This window comes from Monodon monoceros, unplaced genomic scaffold (genome assembly GCF_005190385.1).
Source record: "Monodon monoceros isolate NGI ecotype Baffin Bay Population unplaced genomic scaffold, NGI_Narwhal_1 Super_Scaffold_22, whole genome shotgun sequence".
Taxonomy (NCBI): domain Eukaryota; kingdom Metazoa; phylum Chordata; class Mammalia; order Artiodactyla; family Monodontidae; genus Monodon; species Monodon monoceros.
The window spans coordinates 27523972-27537114 of NW_021703779.1; the positions used below are offsets into that span (position 1 = coordinate 27523972).

Below are 13143 nucleotides of genomic sequence, written 5' to 3' on the forward strand. Positions count from 1 at the left end.
TTTTTTTCTTTTTCCGATCCTTTTCCCTGATAGGTTATTACAAAATATTGAGTGTAGTTCCCTGTACTATACGGTAGGTCCTTGACTGGGGTCTATTTTTAAAACCTCAGAACCTTAGGAAGGACAGTGTTGTTAGAAAGCAATGTGATTTTAGCTTTAGAATGTAATTACGGTTCCTAGAATGATAAAGGTTATGTACCTTTATTAATTCTTCAACAAGGCCTGTTCAGAGCTCAGTATCAACTGGTCACTGTTGAAGATGAAGCAAATGATTTGGGTTTTATTTCAGGTACTTCTTCAGAAACCATGTTTTCTGTAAAATGGACCTCCCAGAGCTATGTGATCCCTGACCTCTTTCAAAATTCTCCCTCGCCACTTGGGTTCCAATGTGCTCATTAGCATAGTACGAAGGGAGGTCCGCTTCTTGTTTCAAAAGAGTTAAATGTTTTCTACTTGTATCAGAAATACTTTCTACGCTGACAAAATAGAGGCTCGCTGGTTGCACCATTAAAAACAAATTCTTTACCAATAAATAGAGTACCAAATAAAAGTTTTACGTGAAAAACACATTCTTTGGAAATGAGTCTCCTTAGACCTTCAGTTAGGGGGTCCATCTGGCAATGCACTATGCTGTCAGGAAATGAATCAAGAGAAACAGGAAGTGTGCTGGGGAGTCCTGAGTCTAAAGAAAGGGCTTGGTCAGGTCTGGAGAAGTCTCATTTCCTCAGGCAGTACGAACTTGAGAGGATTGGCTGTAATTCATTATTCACAGTCAGAATCGCAGGACGTTACTGTTTCTGGGTATCTTTATGAGCTTCTTTATCTCAGTTCACTGACTTTTTTAAGAAGTTAGGGACTAATGAGTCCCTTTTTAGGACTTCTGTTTCATTACAAGTGAAAGAAGATTGAAATGGCTATACTTTATTGAAAATGCAGGATCTTTTGGTGAAGACGGATATAAACGCATAAATCAATTCAAAAGCACAGTTTTCTTGAGCTGAAAGTTGATCAGCACTGAAATCTGTGACTGTATATATGTGATGAGCTAGAGTGGACAACAATTTAATGATGTAAAGTCGGGGTTGGCACATTTTCTCTGTAAAGGGCCAGATAGTTAAATACTTTGGGCTTTGCCAGTCACACAGTCTCCGTAGCGGCTCTTCACAGCTACCCTGCCACAACTACTCTGCCCTTGGAGTGAGAAAGCCCCCCGCAGACAATATGTAAATGAATGGGGGTGGCTGTGTTATGATGGAACCTTATTTATAAAGATTTGGCCCGTGGACTGCAGTTTGCCGGCCCCTGGTGTAAAGGAGCAACAGCTCAAATCCTTTCTGGAAGCCGAGAGGAAAGGGAAGGGAGCCTGCAAGGGGGGCCGGGGTGCTTCCATCTGTCTTTGTTCTTTATGTTGCTTTTCCATAAAAGAGTCACGGACAAGACTTGAATTTTAGAAGATGGCAGGTTTTGCAAAGCCGTTGGCTTTCTAATTTAGAGGCATTTAACAGAATGCATGTGGCCTTATTTAGGAGGGGAGAGTATGAGAGGGAGAGGATGGCGTGGGCCGTTGGGGGTAAAAATAATGCGGCACAGGTCAGCAGGTAAGAGATTATACGGGCAGCGGCAATACCCGCGTAACAGTGCTAACTGCTTCCTGAGTTCTCTTACCTGCACTAAGAGCTCATCTTGGATCCTATCATTAATCAATGTACAGCGGCACCTAATTTTTACAGAGACCAATACCGTGCCCCTCACTAGCGAAGCGTTTTCTTTCAGGAATGCACACGCGTCGAACAAACTCTTAGTTAGACTGCGAAATGATCAGAGACGTATGGACAGATCGCTTAAAGAGTTGATTTTAAAACGATGTTTGTTGTTCGTTCTACCCATGTAGCCTCCCTACAGAATAATGGTGGAGATTTCGAAAGTGTCCTGTGGTAGATAATGCCTTTTATTACAGTGGAATTCAACTTCTACATCTATTTATAGACAGAGGGGGAGATTATATAGGTAGATTAAATAGGTTAGATCGAAATTGGCTAACATTCTGTGTTTAATGTACACCAAGGCCCTCAAGCTCCTCAGGTGGTTGTGAGTAACTAACGAGAGCTAGAGATTCATCAGAAAAGATAGGCTCGCAAAGCTAAACAGGCACACATTCACGCCTCGAACTCCCTGCGGTTTATAGTGGCTACGAGGCAGGCTACTGCTGGCTATCACTTGATCACTAAGCGGAGAAGCGTGCAGCCTCCTTTATTAATTTGTATAACAGTTTAGCAAGGCCATCAAGATAAGAGCTGAAGCCTAGAAGCCTAATTGAACCTGCGGAAGAGCCATGAACGAGGCTCTTCACTTCTTTGGGCATCCAGGTACTTCTAGTGGAAATGAAAGGTGAAGATTAGCTGATACCTGAAGACTTAGCACTGAGTCAAAAATTGTGGGAAAGGGTAACAAAAAAGTTGTGAATTTAAAGTACACAAGACCTCCCCTATCTATATGCTTTATATTTATGAAAAACATAATATTGAAAAAACGTCTTTTCCTCTGTGGGCGATTATCTAGCAGGGTTAAGTAAACCAGGAGGTGGTATTTAATAGCACATTTCCACTAAATGTCAGACCTCTGGCTCTAACATCTGTTTTAAGTTACTAAAACAGCTGTCCGAAACAGCTGTAGCAAGCATGAACTTCTTTTTTCGTAACACCAACAATGGGAACGTGGATGCAGACTTAGATGGAAAATACAGTGTTCTCTAAGATACTAGCAAGGTCTTGGCAGAAACTTCCGTGGTAAAACTTTTAAAATATAATTTCTGTCAAAAAGATATTCACCAAAAAAAAAAAAAAAAATCCAGTGTCATTATAAATAAAAAGAATCAAATAATAGTAACAGCAAACTGAAAAAAAAAAAAAATTCACCTGGGCACGGAAAACTGAGATCAGTTAGGTCAGTATTTTTAAACAACTGGATCAGAAAATCAATATAGTGGGTTGCAGCCAGCATTTTATTTTTAAATAAAGAAAACAGAGAAACAGTGCGAATTATACGTAGTAGAGAAAGTATTGTTTCATGAAACTTCTGATCTTTGTATGTATACGTGACTATATACGTATGTGTGGTGTATATATGGTGGGTACATACATATTTGTGTGTACATACATATGCAAATAACTTGTTTTATATCTTTACCCCGGTTTAAGACGTAAAATGTTTCTCTTATTATGGATAATGGTCAGAAAAGGTCAAAAGCCACGGTTTTGAACATCAAAGATATTAAGATGAACTTTCAAGACCCTTCCAATTTGGGAGAGTCTCTAATCCTGAGACGTTAAGAATCTCAAGATTTTTGGCTGAATATCAACTTAACATACCTACTAATTGGTAAGATATTCCCATTAAATCCTACTATATATATATATATATATATAATATATATATATATATATATATATATATATACACATACATACACATATATATGTATATATATATTCTCCATTCTTTCAAAATGAATAAATGCCTTTAGTTAGAAATAAAGCATCCAAAAAACCACTGTTTAAAAATTTTTATTTTTTGTGGGGAAGCAGAGAAGAACAGCTTTATTGCAGGGCGCCAGCAAGGAGTCCGGGGCAGCTACTGCTTAAAAGACCCTGAAACTCCCCGAAGGCTTTCAGGGAAGGGTTTATAAAGACAGTGTGAGGCAGGGGGTTGTGGGGTGTGTGATCAGCTCATGAACACTCTTCTGACTGGTCGGTGGTGAGGTAATTGGGAGTCGGCATCGTCAACCTCTGGTTCCAACCCGTCTGGGGTCTACGTGCTTGAAAAACCACTTTTTAGAGTGCATCGACGATCAGCCTATTTTTACAATGACAAGACTTTTTATCCATCTAAATGTATGGAGAAATAGGTGTGACATTGTGATTTATGAGAGGAAATATATATTTAGTCTTCGTCCCCCTTCCAGGCACAGCGCTCCTAAAACCCTTGGAATGTCCTGCGATGAGCAGCGGCAAGGTGTCTTTTGTTACGTTACCAAGGTGACTTCTGGAAAGCACCTAAGGATGGGGGCTGCTCGCCAGGGGAGCCAACCAAGTGATCAGAGGGTTGGAACTTTTCACTCCTACCCCCTGATGTCCAGGGAGAGGAGAGGGGCTGGAGATTGAGTTCAGTCACCAGTGGCCAAGGATTTAATCATTCATGCCCACGTAATGAAGCCTCCTTATAAACCCAAAAGGACAGGGTTAGGAGAGCTTCCGGGTTGGTGAACACGTGGAGATGTGGTGAGAGTGGTGTGCCCAGAGAGGGCATGGAAGCTCTGCACCCTTTCCCCACGCCTTGCCCTACGCATCCCATCCATCTGGCTGTTTCTGAGTTAGACCCTTTTATAAGAAGCCAGTGATCTAGTAAGCAAAATGTTTCTCTGAGTTCTGTGCCCTGCTCGAGCAAATTAATTGAACCCAAAGAGGGGGTTGTTGGAATCTCTAGTCTATGGCCAGTGGGTCAGAAGCCCAGCTAACAACCTGGAGTTAAGATTGGCATTCTGAAGTAGGAGGGGAGGGGCAGTCTTGTGGGACTGAGACCTTAACCGGTGGAATCGGATCCTGTCTCTGGGTAGAGAGAGTCAGAATCGAGGTGAACTGTAGGACACCCAGCTGGTACATGAGAACTGTTTGGTGGTGTGGGAAGAGAACCCCACACACTGGAGTTGGGTGCAGAATCATGAGGGGCCTATGATAAGGTATAATTTGGTAGGAAGCAGAAGAGAAAATGTCAAGGTCACAGCATCACAGGAAGACCAGCCAGCTCTCCTAGCACCTTATCTACTCTCGTCATGTGGATGTTGTTTGTTTGTTTCTTTGATTGTTTTCTTCAGGAAAATGAATGAATTCTCTCGGGCCACCAGGGTACTACTGAGTAAGTAGGAACTTGGCTGATGGAACGGGTATCAGACAAATCCTGCTTATTCCCTATTTGAGAACTCAAATTAGCACTCAGGGGATGATACGCTTCCATAAGCACTAATTTAGTAAACACTACCCAGGCGGCCTGAATAGAGTTTCCTGGGTTCTCCATATAAGTAAATTAACATCAGACAAGTAAATACAACATCAGAGAGGCTGACTGCCGAATACCGTATCAGAGGAGGTACACTTCTGAGCTTTCATACCCACGTGGTATCTAGCTTCAAGGAGTCGAGAAGGGGGATGCCGGGAGAGGCTGCAAAGATCTCACCTTCAGATGCGTAGGATGGCCCAGAGACCCAGTACAGAAAAGCTGCCGCTGGGGAAACAGAGCCACGAGCCCTGCTGTGGCCTCTCCTCTGATACTCTAGTTGTTCAGATGCGAAAGAAATGCCCAGGGCTGCCACTGACTTCCCACAGAGCGGGTAAACAACCTTTCGGGTCAAGGAGCAGGGAGGAGGCGCGTGTCTATGACCTTCAAGGGGAAGCTTGGGGTCAGTGAAATGTGTGTGAGATGCGGGGCCCAAAGTTCTGGCCCCATGAGTAGCTGTGTGATCTTGAGGAAGACACTTGCTCTGCTTGAGGCTAAGCCATTCCTATTTATCTAGAAGGGGGGTTTCTAGGATCCTCTCACGTCACAGACGTCTCCATTACAGCAGTAATACTACTGCGCCGTGGTATGAACTTCTCGGGAAGGCTGCATCCCCGACTGACCGTAAGCAACCTGACGGCAAAGAACTCGGCATTTCTACTTTGCATCCCTGACATCTCCGCCGGTACATAGTAGGTGCCAGCAAAAGCTGGCAGGATCAAGGTGAATGTGTTTGATTTACGTCAAACCAGCATGTGGTCTTCTCATTATGAATCATGGCATTTTGGGAGAGGAGGCAGTGAAGATAGGATGGAGAAGAGGCTGGCAGGTGTGGGATAAGGAGGTGGGTGGAAGACAGAAGACTTTTTATCTGTTAAAATCAACACATCAGAGGCGCTCAGCGGTGAAAAGATGGCTGGTGCAGACATTTAAAATTAGCTTCCCCTGACGGTTCCTTAGCAACGCTCTATCAGAACATTATTGCTTCTAATGTGCACCACACAACGTTCACTCGCACATGAAATAGCTGGGAAATGGCCATTGTTAACTGACACCGAACAAAAAGATAGGAACAACACAGGACTCAAAACAGCCTCCTCATTGCCCTTATGGAGAGGGGCAAACAGCCAGATTCTCGGCCGCCCTTCCCTCCCTGGCAGCCCATTAGGGGTGCCAATCACTGGCCGCAAAGCCTTGTGCTTCCCCCCCCCCACCCTTGGTTCTCTAGCATATCCCTCTATTTGCTCACAGGTGACTGCTGCCATTCTTTTTTTAATTGAAGTATAACTGACATACACCATTATATTAGTGTCAGGTGTACAACCTAGTGATTTGACATTTGTACGCACTGTGACATGATCACCCGATAGGTCTATTTACCGTCTGTCCCCATACAAATGTACAGTGTTTTTTCTCTTGTGATGAGAACTCTGAAGATTTTCTTTCTTAGCAACTTGCACACTTGGAATACAGTATTATTGAGTCGAGCGCCCATGCTGTCTGCCATTCTTTTTATTCATTGAAGGGGGTGGGTCAGTGACCTGCTTTATGTTAGGGCAGTGAACCACTAGAAATAGTCCAAAACACTAACAGTAGCAGCAAAGTAGCTCCTTGGATGAAGTAAGGCATCTGAAGCTCATACTGGCTGGTAGGAAAATTCAGTGCGGTAAAATGCTGTATTTTTGGTATGAGGGGCAAAATACTCAAAGTCAAAGTGATGGGAAAAATAATTTTAATGTTCAATAATATTAATATTCAGATATATTAACATTTAAATTAAATAATATTAGTGTCTTTCTTTGTGAAAATTGTATTCTATCTATGCAAGTGAAAAAAGTAACGAACTAGTACACAGAGATTTAATTGTACTTATGTGTAAGTGATGGGGTAAGACACAGTTTTCAAATATACATAAAAGGCATGAGACTGCAAGCCCGAGTTCCCACCACCACTGTACGCTAGGCCTCTCGCAGACCTCGCTGTATCACGTAGCAGCGGTACGTCCCTGGCAAAGGCACCATCAGGGCATTCACTTCCTCGTCTGTAAAAGTCACTTAATAACTGCTCTTAAGTAAAAGCTGTCTCATAATTAGCTCTTCAGACTAATGTGCCAAGCAAGGAAGATATGGATACTTTATAAACATAAGTTACTATTCTTATTTCTAGAAACACCTTGATCACACAGGTATTTGAATTGGAAATACTCCAAACCAGAAATTCACACTCGAAGACAGAATCTTCTCCCAGTGACCCCAAACTGGCATTCTGTCAGCACCTGTTTATGTAAACGTGGAAACTACACAGGCTAGTTGGGTATGGAAACGAGTGGCCTACTTCCAGGAAGTTTGAGTGACTTCTGGGTACTGGCGCTTACCTCTCGAACTAGGGAAGGAGTTGTTGAGTTGCTCCATCACTTCTTCTAACCCTGTGCTTGTGTCCTGGGGAGGACCGAGAAGATCGTCCTCGCCTTAATGAAAGCAAACACAAACAACGGCAAATTACACTTGAGAAAATACAGATACCAGAGAAAAGTTTCACGACACCATTTAAAAATCCATTATTAATTCATTTTCACTCCTTCACCAATAACACAAATAAAAATAACCCCTCAAGCTTAATAAGTAGGGACCAGTTCCTTCACGGGAAAAAGAATCTCATGCACGGATTTATCTACGTCATTATCTTTGGAAAAGAAAACTGTGTATCTGCTTAGAAGTTAAAGTCGCCCTAAGTTTCTTATGCCCCATTAACAAACGTGAAATGTTTTTCTTTGTAATAAAAGATGACTATCGCACACTTGCAGCGTGTCTCTTCAACACAAGAGAAGCACGTGACATTCTGCACTCACTTTAGGAAGGTAAGGAGTGGAGACACTGAGGTATTTTTTCCATTCCTTACTGTGACATTTCACAAGAAATACAGAGAAAACTCAAGTACCTTTAAAGTCCAATGTAATAGGGAGAAATAAAAGTTGTATGTGCCCTACACAGGAAATGAAATATTGATATCCTAAGGACTGTGTATATGGACATACTGGGTAGTTATGTTCCTTTCCTATTTGTTCCATGGGGTTACTTCTTCATAATTATGTTTTTAGAGGCTTACAAAGGGAAACTTTTTAACAAAAATTTTGAGCATTTGTTTATGTGAGGAGAGAAGGATGATTTGGAAGGAAGGGAGTTTAGGGATGGATGGTTTTCTTCTGGGGATGGGAGTCTCCTTGTAGGTTTTGTTGATCTGTGTCTCGACTGTTTACTCATGTGTCAAAGAAATACACCTCAAACAGCATTTGCAGTCAGGGAGAAATTACTTAAGTGCAAACAAAGTTGTTTTGAACTTTGAAGGTCCTTTGAAACTAATTTTTCATAACATTCACTCTTCCAACAGTGAAAATAACTTCTTTTCAAGCTCTGTTTGTTGAGCACATTGTCACTTCCATTTAAAACAAGACCTTGCTTCAGCAGATCAACAAAAATATACACGCTTAAGGGGTTGACAACCTCTGGTTCACATGTGACTTGAAAATGACTGGGGAGCCAGTGATGTAATGACTTAAATATGCCTGTCGTTTCCTTTGGTCTATGTGTGCCACTTGGATTTTCATCTCTGATTATAATCCCGCATTTATTACCAAGTGTTCATCCTTCTCTCTTAAAGCACAAGCTAAAAGAATCCTTGGCAGTGCTCACCATTTAGACAGAATCCTATCCTAGGTGGATGTGAGGCTGTATACCATTATTAGAAAGGAGGGCTAAGGACCTGGGGTAGACAGAACCCCTCTGATTCTCCTGGTAACATACCATAGGGACCCTCTTTGAAGTACTAAGGACAGGAAATGATTGCTATTCAGGTTATAAGGCGAAAAGGAAGTTAGATTATCTGTCTGTCCATCCACATGCACATACTAACTTGCTGATATTTATGCCTTTAGAAATGAAAAAATGAAATGCAGCATCTTTAGTTTCTTTTTGCCTGTGGGTTTTAAAATTTTACTTATTTATTTAATTAATTTAATTTAATTAATTTATTTTTGGCTGCGCTGGGTCTTCGTTGCTGCGTGCGGGCTTCCTCTAGTTGCAGCGAGCAGGGGCTACTCTTCGCTGTGGTGCGTGGGCTTCTCATCGCGGTGCCTTCCCTTGTTGCGAGCACGCGCTCTAGGTGCGTGGGCTTCAGTAGTTGTGGCACGCGGGCTCTAGAGCGCAGGCTCGTAGTTGTGGCACACGGGCTTAGTTGCTCCCCGGCATGCGGTAACTTCCCGGACCCGGGCTCGAACCCGTGTCCCCTGAATTGGCAGGCGGATTCTTAACCACTGTGCCACCAGGGAAGCCCCTTGCCCGTGGTTTTAAACTACCATCATCTGGAAAGGATGGAATGAATGAAATATTGCCAGAAGGAACAGGATGCTGACAGCTGCAGGGTTGATTACATTTCTGTTCCGTTACCAATGCAAAATTTTGCCGAATTGGGGAACACGAGGCATTTTTAATGGTGTCAAGTCCACTTTAGTGACAGTATGCCTTATAGAATAAATTGGAACCAACAGAGACACTCATGAGCGATGATGTTAATATTTCTGACAGTTTAATTAGCTCATACTGGAGCTCTAGGAACTCAACTGTACTGTCTTAAGGTTTAGGTACAGTTCAGTGAAGTGACTGACATTCTTCTGCCTGAATTACTTCAAGGATCGAAAAAAGGTATAAACCTAATGATGTCAGCCGGTCGTAACTATCAGCTGTTGAGTCTCAAATGCAAGTGTCCAAGTACAAATGTGAGCTTGGCTTCTTTGTTTTACTGGAAACTTTCACGGCAGTTTCATGTATCCATTCAAACAGTTTTTGAGGGCCTATTACATCGTAGGTAGAAAATAAACAAGTGAAGTATAATCTTCTCTTCTTTTCTCAAGATTTTCACAGTTAAAACTCCTTTGGGTTTAACTAATCTCCTTTAAAAGTGGAAATCAGAATTATCACGTATATGCGTGAGTAAGAAGTGAATCAACCATTGAAAAATGCTTAAGGCCTGATATTTTCTGTGTCAGATTACACTGGAAAAGTGAAAACCGCTAAATGACACCTGAAATTAAAGTAATGCCACCAGACTATTCAATACTGAGCCAGATTTTAAATGTTAAAAAAAAAAAGCCGTAGAAATTTCAGAACAGATTTATTTATATATTCAAGTGCTTATCAAAAGCCAACTATGTGCCAGGCAATGTTCTGAGTACTGGGATTATAGCAATACACACCCCAAAAGCCCTGGCTCCATGGAATTCACGTCCTTATGGAGGCACTCAGGCCTCAGAAAAGAGGGTTAGGGAGGGGCAGTGAGGAAGACTCTTCAGAAAGGGGAGTCTAAGAAGCCCTCGTTAATAACGGGGCAGATGAGCCAAAATGTTAGGGACTTGAGGCTGGGAGCCACGTAGATGTTTGAAGGAAGAGTGCATGAGACAGAGGGAATAGGAAATGCAGACTCTGAGAGGCGAGTGTGATTGGCTTGCTCACAGAAGAGCAAGGAGGCGGCCAGTACATACAAAGTAAAGTGACCGAGTGTTGGGGGGAACGTGCTTCTCTGGCTCAGGAATTTAGACGTGGTCACGTAACCTGCTTTGGCCAATGGAATGTTAGAATATGACATAAGCAGAGCCTTGTAACGTCCTTAAGCGGTTGGGCTTGCTTTCTTGTGCTTATGTGCCCTAAGAAGTACGTGGTCCAGTGGTCTTCTGACCGAAGGGCTTGAGAGACATGTGGAACAGACTTGACCCCAACCCACAACTTGGAGTCCAGCCTAGTTGAGCTCCAGCACAACTCCAATCAACCAACAAGATGGCATGAATGAAAAATATGTAACTTGAGAATTTTCCGATTATTTTCTTACAAAGCAATCGCTGATTGATATACTCTGTTTTAAGGCATCGAACTAGCAAGATACCAGTATTTATGGGTTATCTAATCATATGCTGATATGTGGCTATAACATTATAGGCGGCCCAAAAATGTTGACTCTAACAATACTGGTGACCACAAGCCTCCTCCCACAAAAAAAAAAAAAAAAAAAAACCCTCAAGAAAATATTTATGGAGTCCCAACTGTGTACACTGGGAACTTGGCCAGCCCTCATCCCTACTTCACTGATCCATTGCCTGCTCAAATAGCACTGCTAATGGTTCAGGGATTTCTGACTTAGGTAATGGCAATTCTTTAGCATTAACGCTTCAATCTGATTCTATTCTGAGGTGATCCCCACAGATATGCATAAAAATCCTTTCTGGATTATTGGCCCTAGTTTTCATGGTTTGTCTGAAGTTGGTCCAAAGAAATGACTGAAACATTAAAAAAAAATGAATGTTTCAAAATAAGGGAAGACATAGTCAGAGTTAAAATAGCACTCTGATATAGCCTGATATGATAAGACACTGCTGAAGTGAAGGAAAAAGGAGATGACTCAAGTTAATCTGAGATCAAAGAAGTGAAATGGTTTGCTATAGGCAAGACATTCTTTAATTCTTCCGAAATTCACCATGGTTTTAGGCTTTCTAGACGGGATGATATCTGACTCACTTCCCTTTCCTCAATTCAAATGGTGATAAGGGTTTAACTTGCTTAAAAAGTGACTTCAGCCAGAATTGATGTAAGCTGAGACACAAGAATCCTCACACCTATGGTCTTGTTTACACCCAAGCAAACTGTTTTCTCTTTATACAAAAGGAAGCTGTGTATTAGAATACTGTTTCGTCTTAAAAAGGGGGCTGTGTATGAGCAAATATGCCCTCCCCTATTTTTCTTTGGATTGCTTATCTAAATCATATATTATGTTTTTAACCAACTTCCAACTTGATGTGTGACTACTTTGCCATTCCTGCCTTTCTCTAGTTTTCCTTAAGAAAGAAAAGATCTACCCGGTACCTGATATTTACCTTCAGTGACTTTGTGAAATTATGACTTGGGGTAGATGGTTTCAGTTTTACATAAAAATGCTGTGTTTAAGTTCTTTACTATATTAACGGTATACAATGATGATGTTGATTACTAGTTGGTTAGTGTTGAATAGTGATGGAAGATATTGAAATTAGTAGCTATTATTCGTTTGTAAAATTTTTATTGAGATATAATTGACACGTAACGTATTAACTTCAGGTGTACAACATAATTATTTGACATAAGTATATACTGCGAATTGATTACCACAGTAAGTTAACATTCATCATCATAGTTAGAAATCTTACAGAAGTTCTCGTCACAAGAATAAAAGATTTAATAATCTCTTAGCAACTTTCTTTTAGATGAAGTTTAGCTGATTTACAATGTTGTGTTAGTTTCAGGTGTACAGCAAAGTGATTCAGATATATATATATATATATATATATATATATATATGTATATATGTATATGTATTCTTTTTCACATTCTTTTCCATTATAGGTAATTACAAGATATTGCATATACTTTCCTATGCTATACAGTAGGGCCTTGTTGTTTATCTATTTTATATCTGTTAATCCCATACTCCTAATTTACCCCGCCCCCTCCTCCTTTGGTAACCATAAATTTGTTTTCTATGTCTGTGATTCTACTTCTGTTTTGTAAATAAGTTCATCTGTGTCATATTTTTAGATTCCACATATCAGGGATATCATATGATATTTGTCTTTCTCTGTCTGACTTAGTCCACTCAGTACGATAATCTCTAGGTCCATCCATGCTGCCATGCAACTTTTAAACATACAGTACAGTATTGTTAACTGTAGTCTCCACGCTGTACGTTATATCCCATGCAGGACTTATTTATCTTATAACTGGCATTTTGTACTTTTTGACCACCTTTGCTCATTTTGCCCAGCCCCTACCTCTGGCAACCACCAGTCTGTTCTCTGCACCATTTTTCATTCGCACTAAAACTGTGCACAAGGGTTCCCCCCTTTTCTTCACGTTCTCACCAACACTTGTTATGTCTTGTCTCTTTGATGATAGCCATTCAAACAGATGTGAGGTGATATCTCATTGTGGTTTGGATTTGCATTTCCCTGATGATGAGTGTGATGTCCAGCACCTTTTCGTGTACCTGTTGGCCAGTGGTATATCTTTGGTAAAATGT

At 41.3% G+C, this 13143-nt stretch overlaps 1 protein-coding gene across 3 annotated transcripts in view; it reads right to left on the bottom strand.

The window, feature by feature from the left end:
* The window catches only part of DMD (dystrophin), a 2107962-nt gene that overhangs the window by 9492 nt on the left and 2085327 nt on the right, over positions 1-13143 (bottom strand). For all 3 annotated transcript variants that reach the window (XM_029240034.1, XM_029240038.1, XM_029240035.1), the window contains one exon: positions 7424-7516. In XM_029240034.1, the coding sequence (XP_029095867.1) occupies positions 7424-7516 (93 nt within the window). The remainder of the gene's footprint in view (positions 1-7423; positions 7517-13143) is intronic.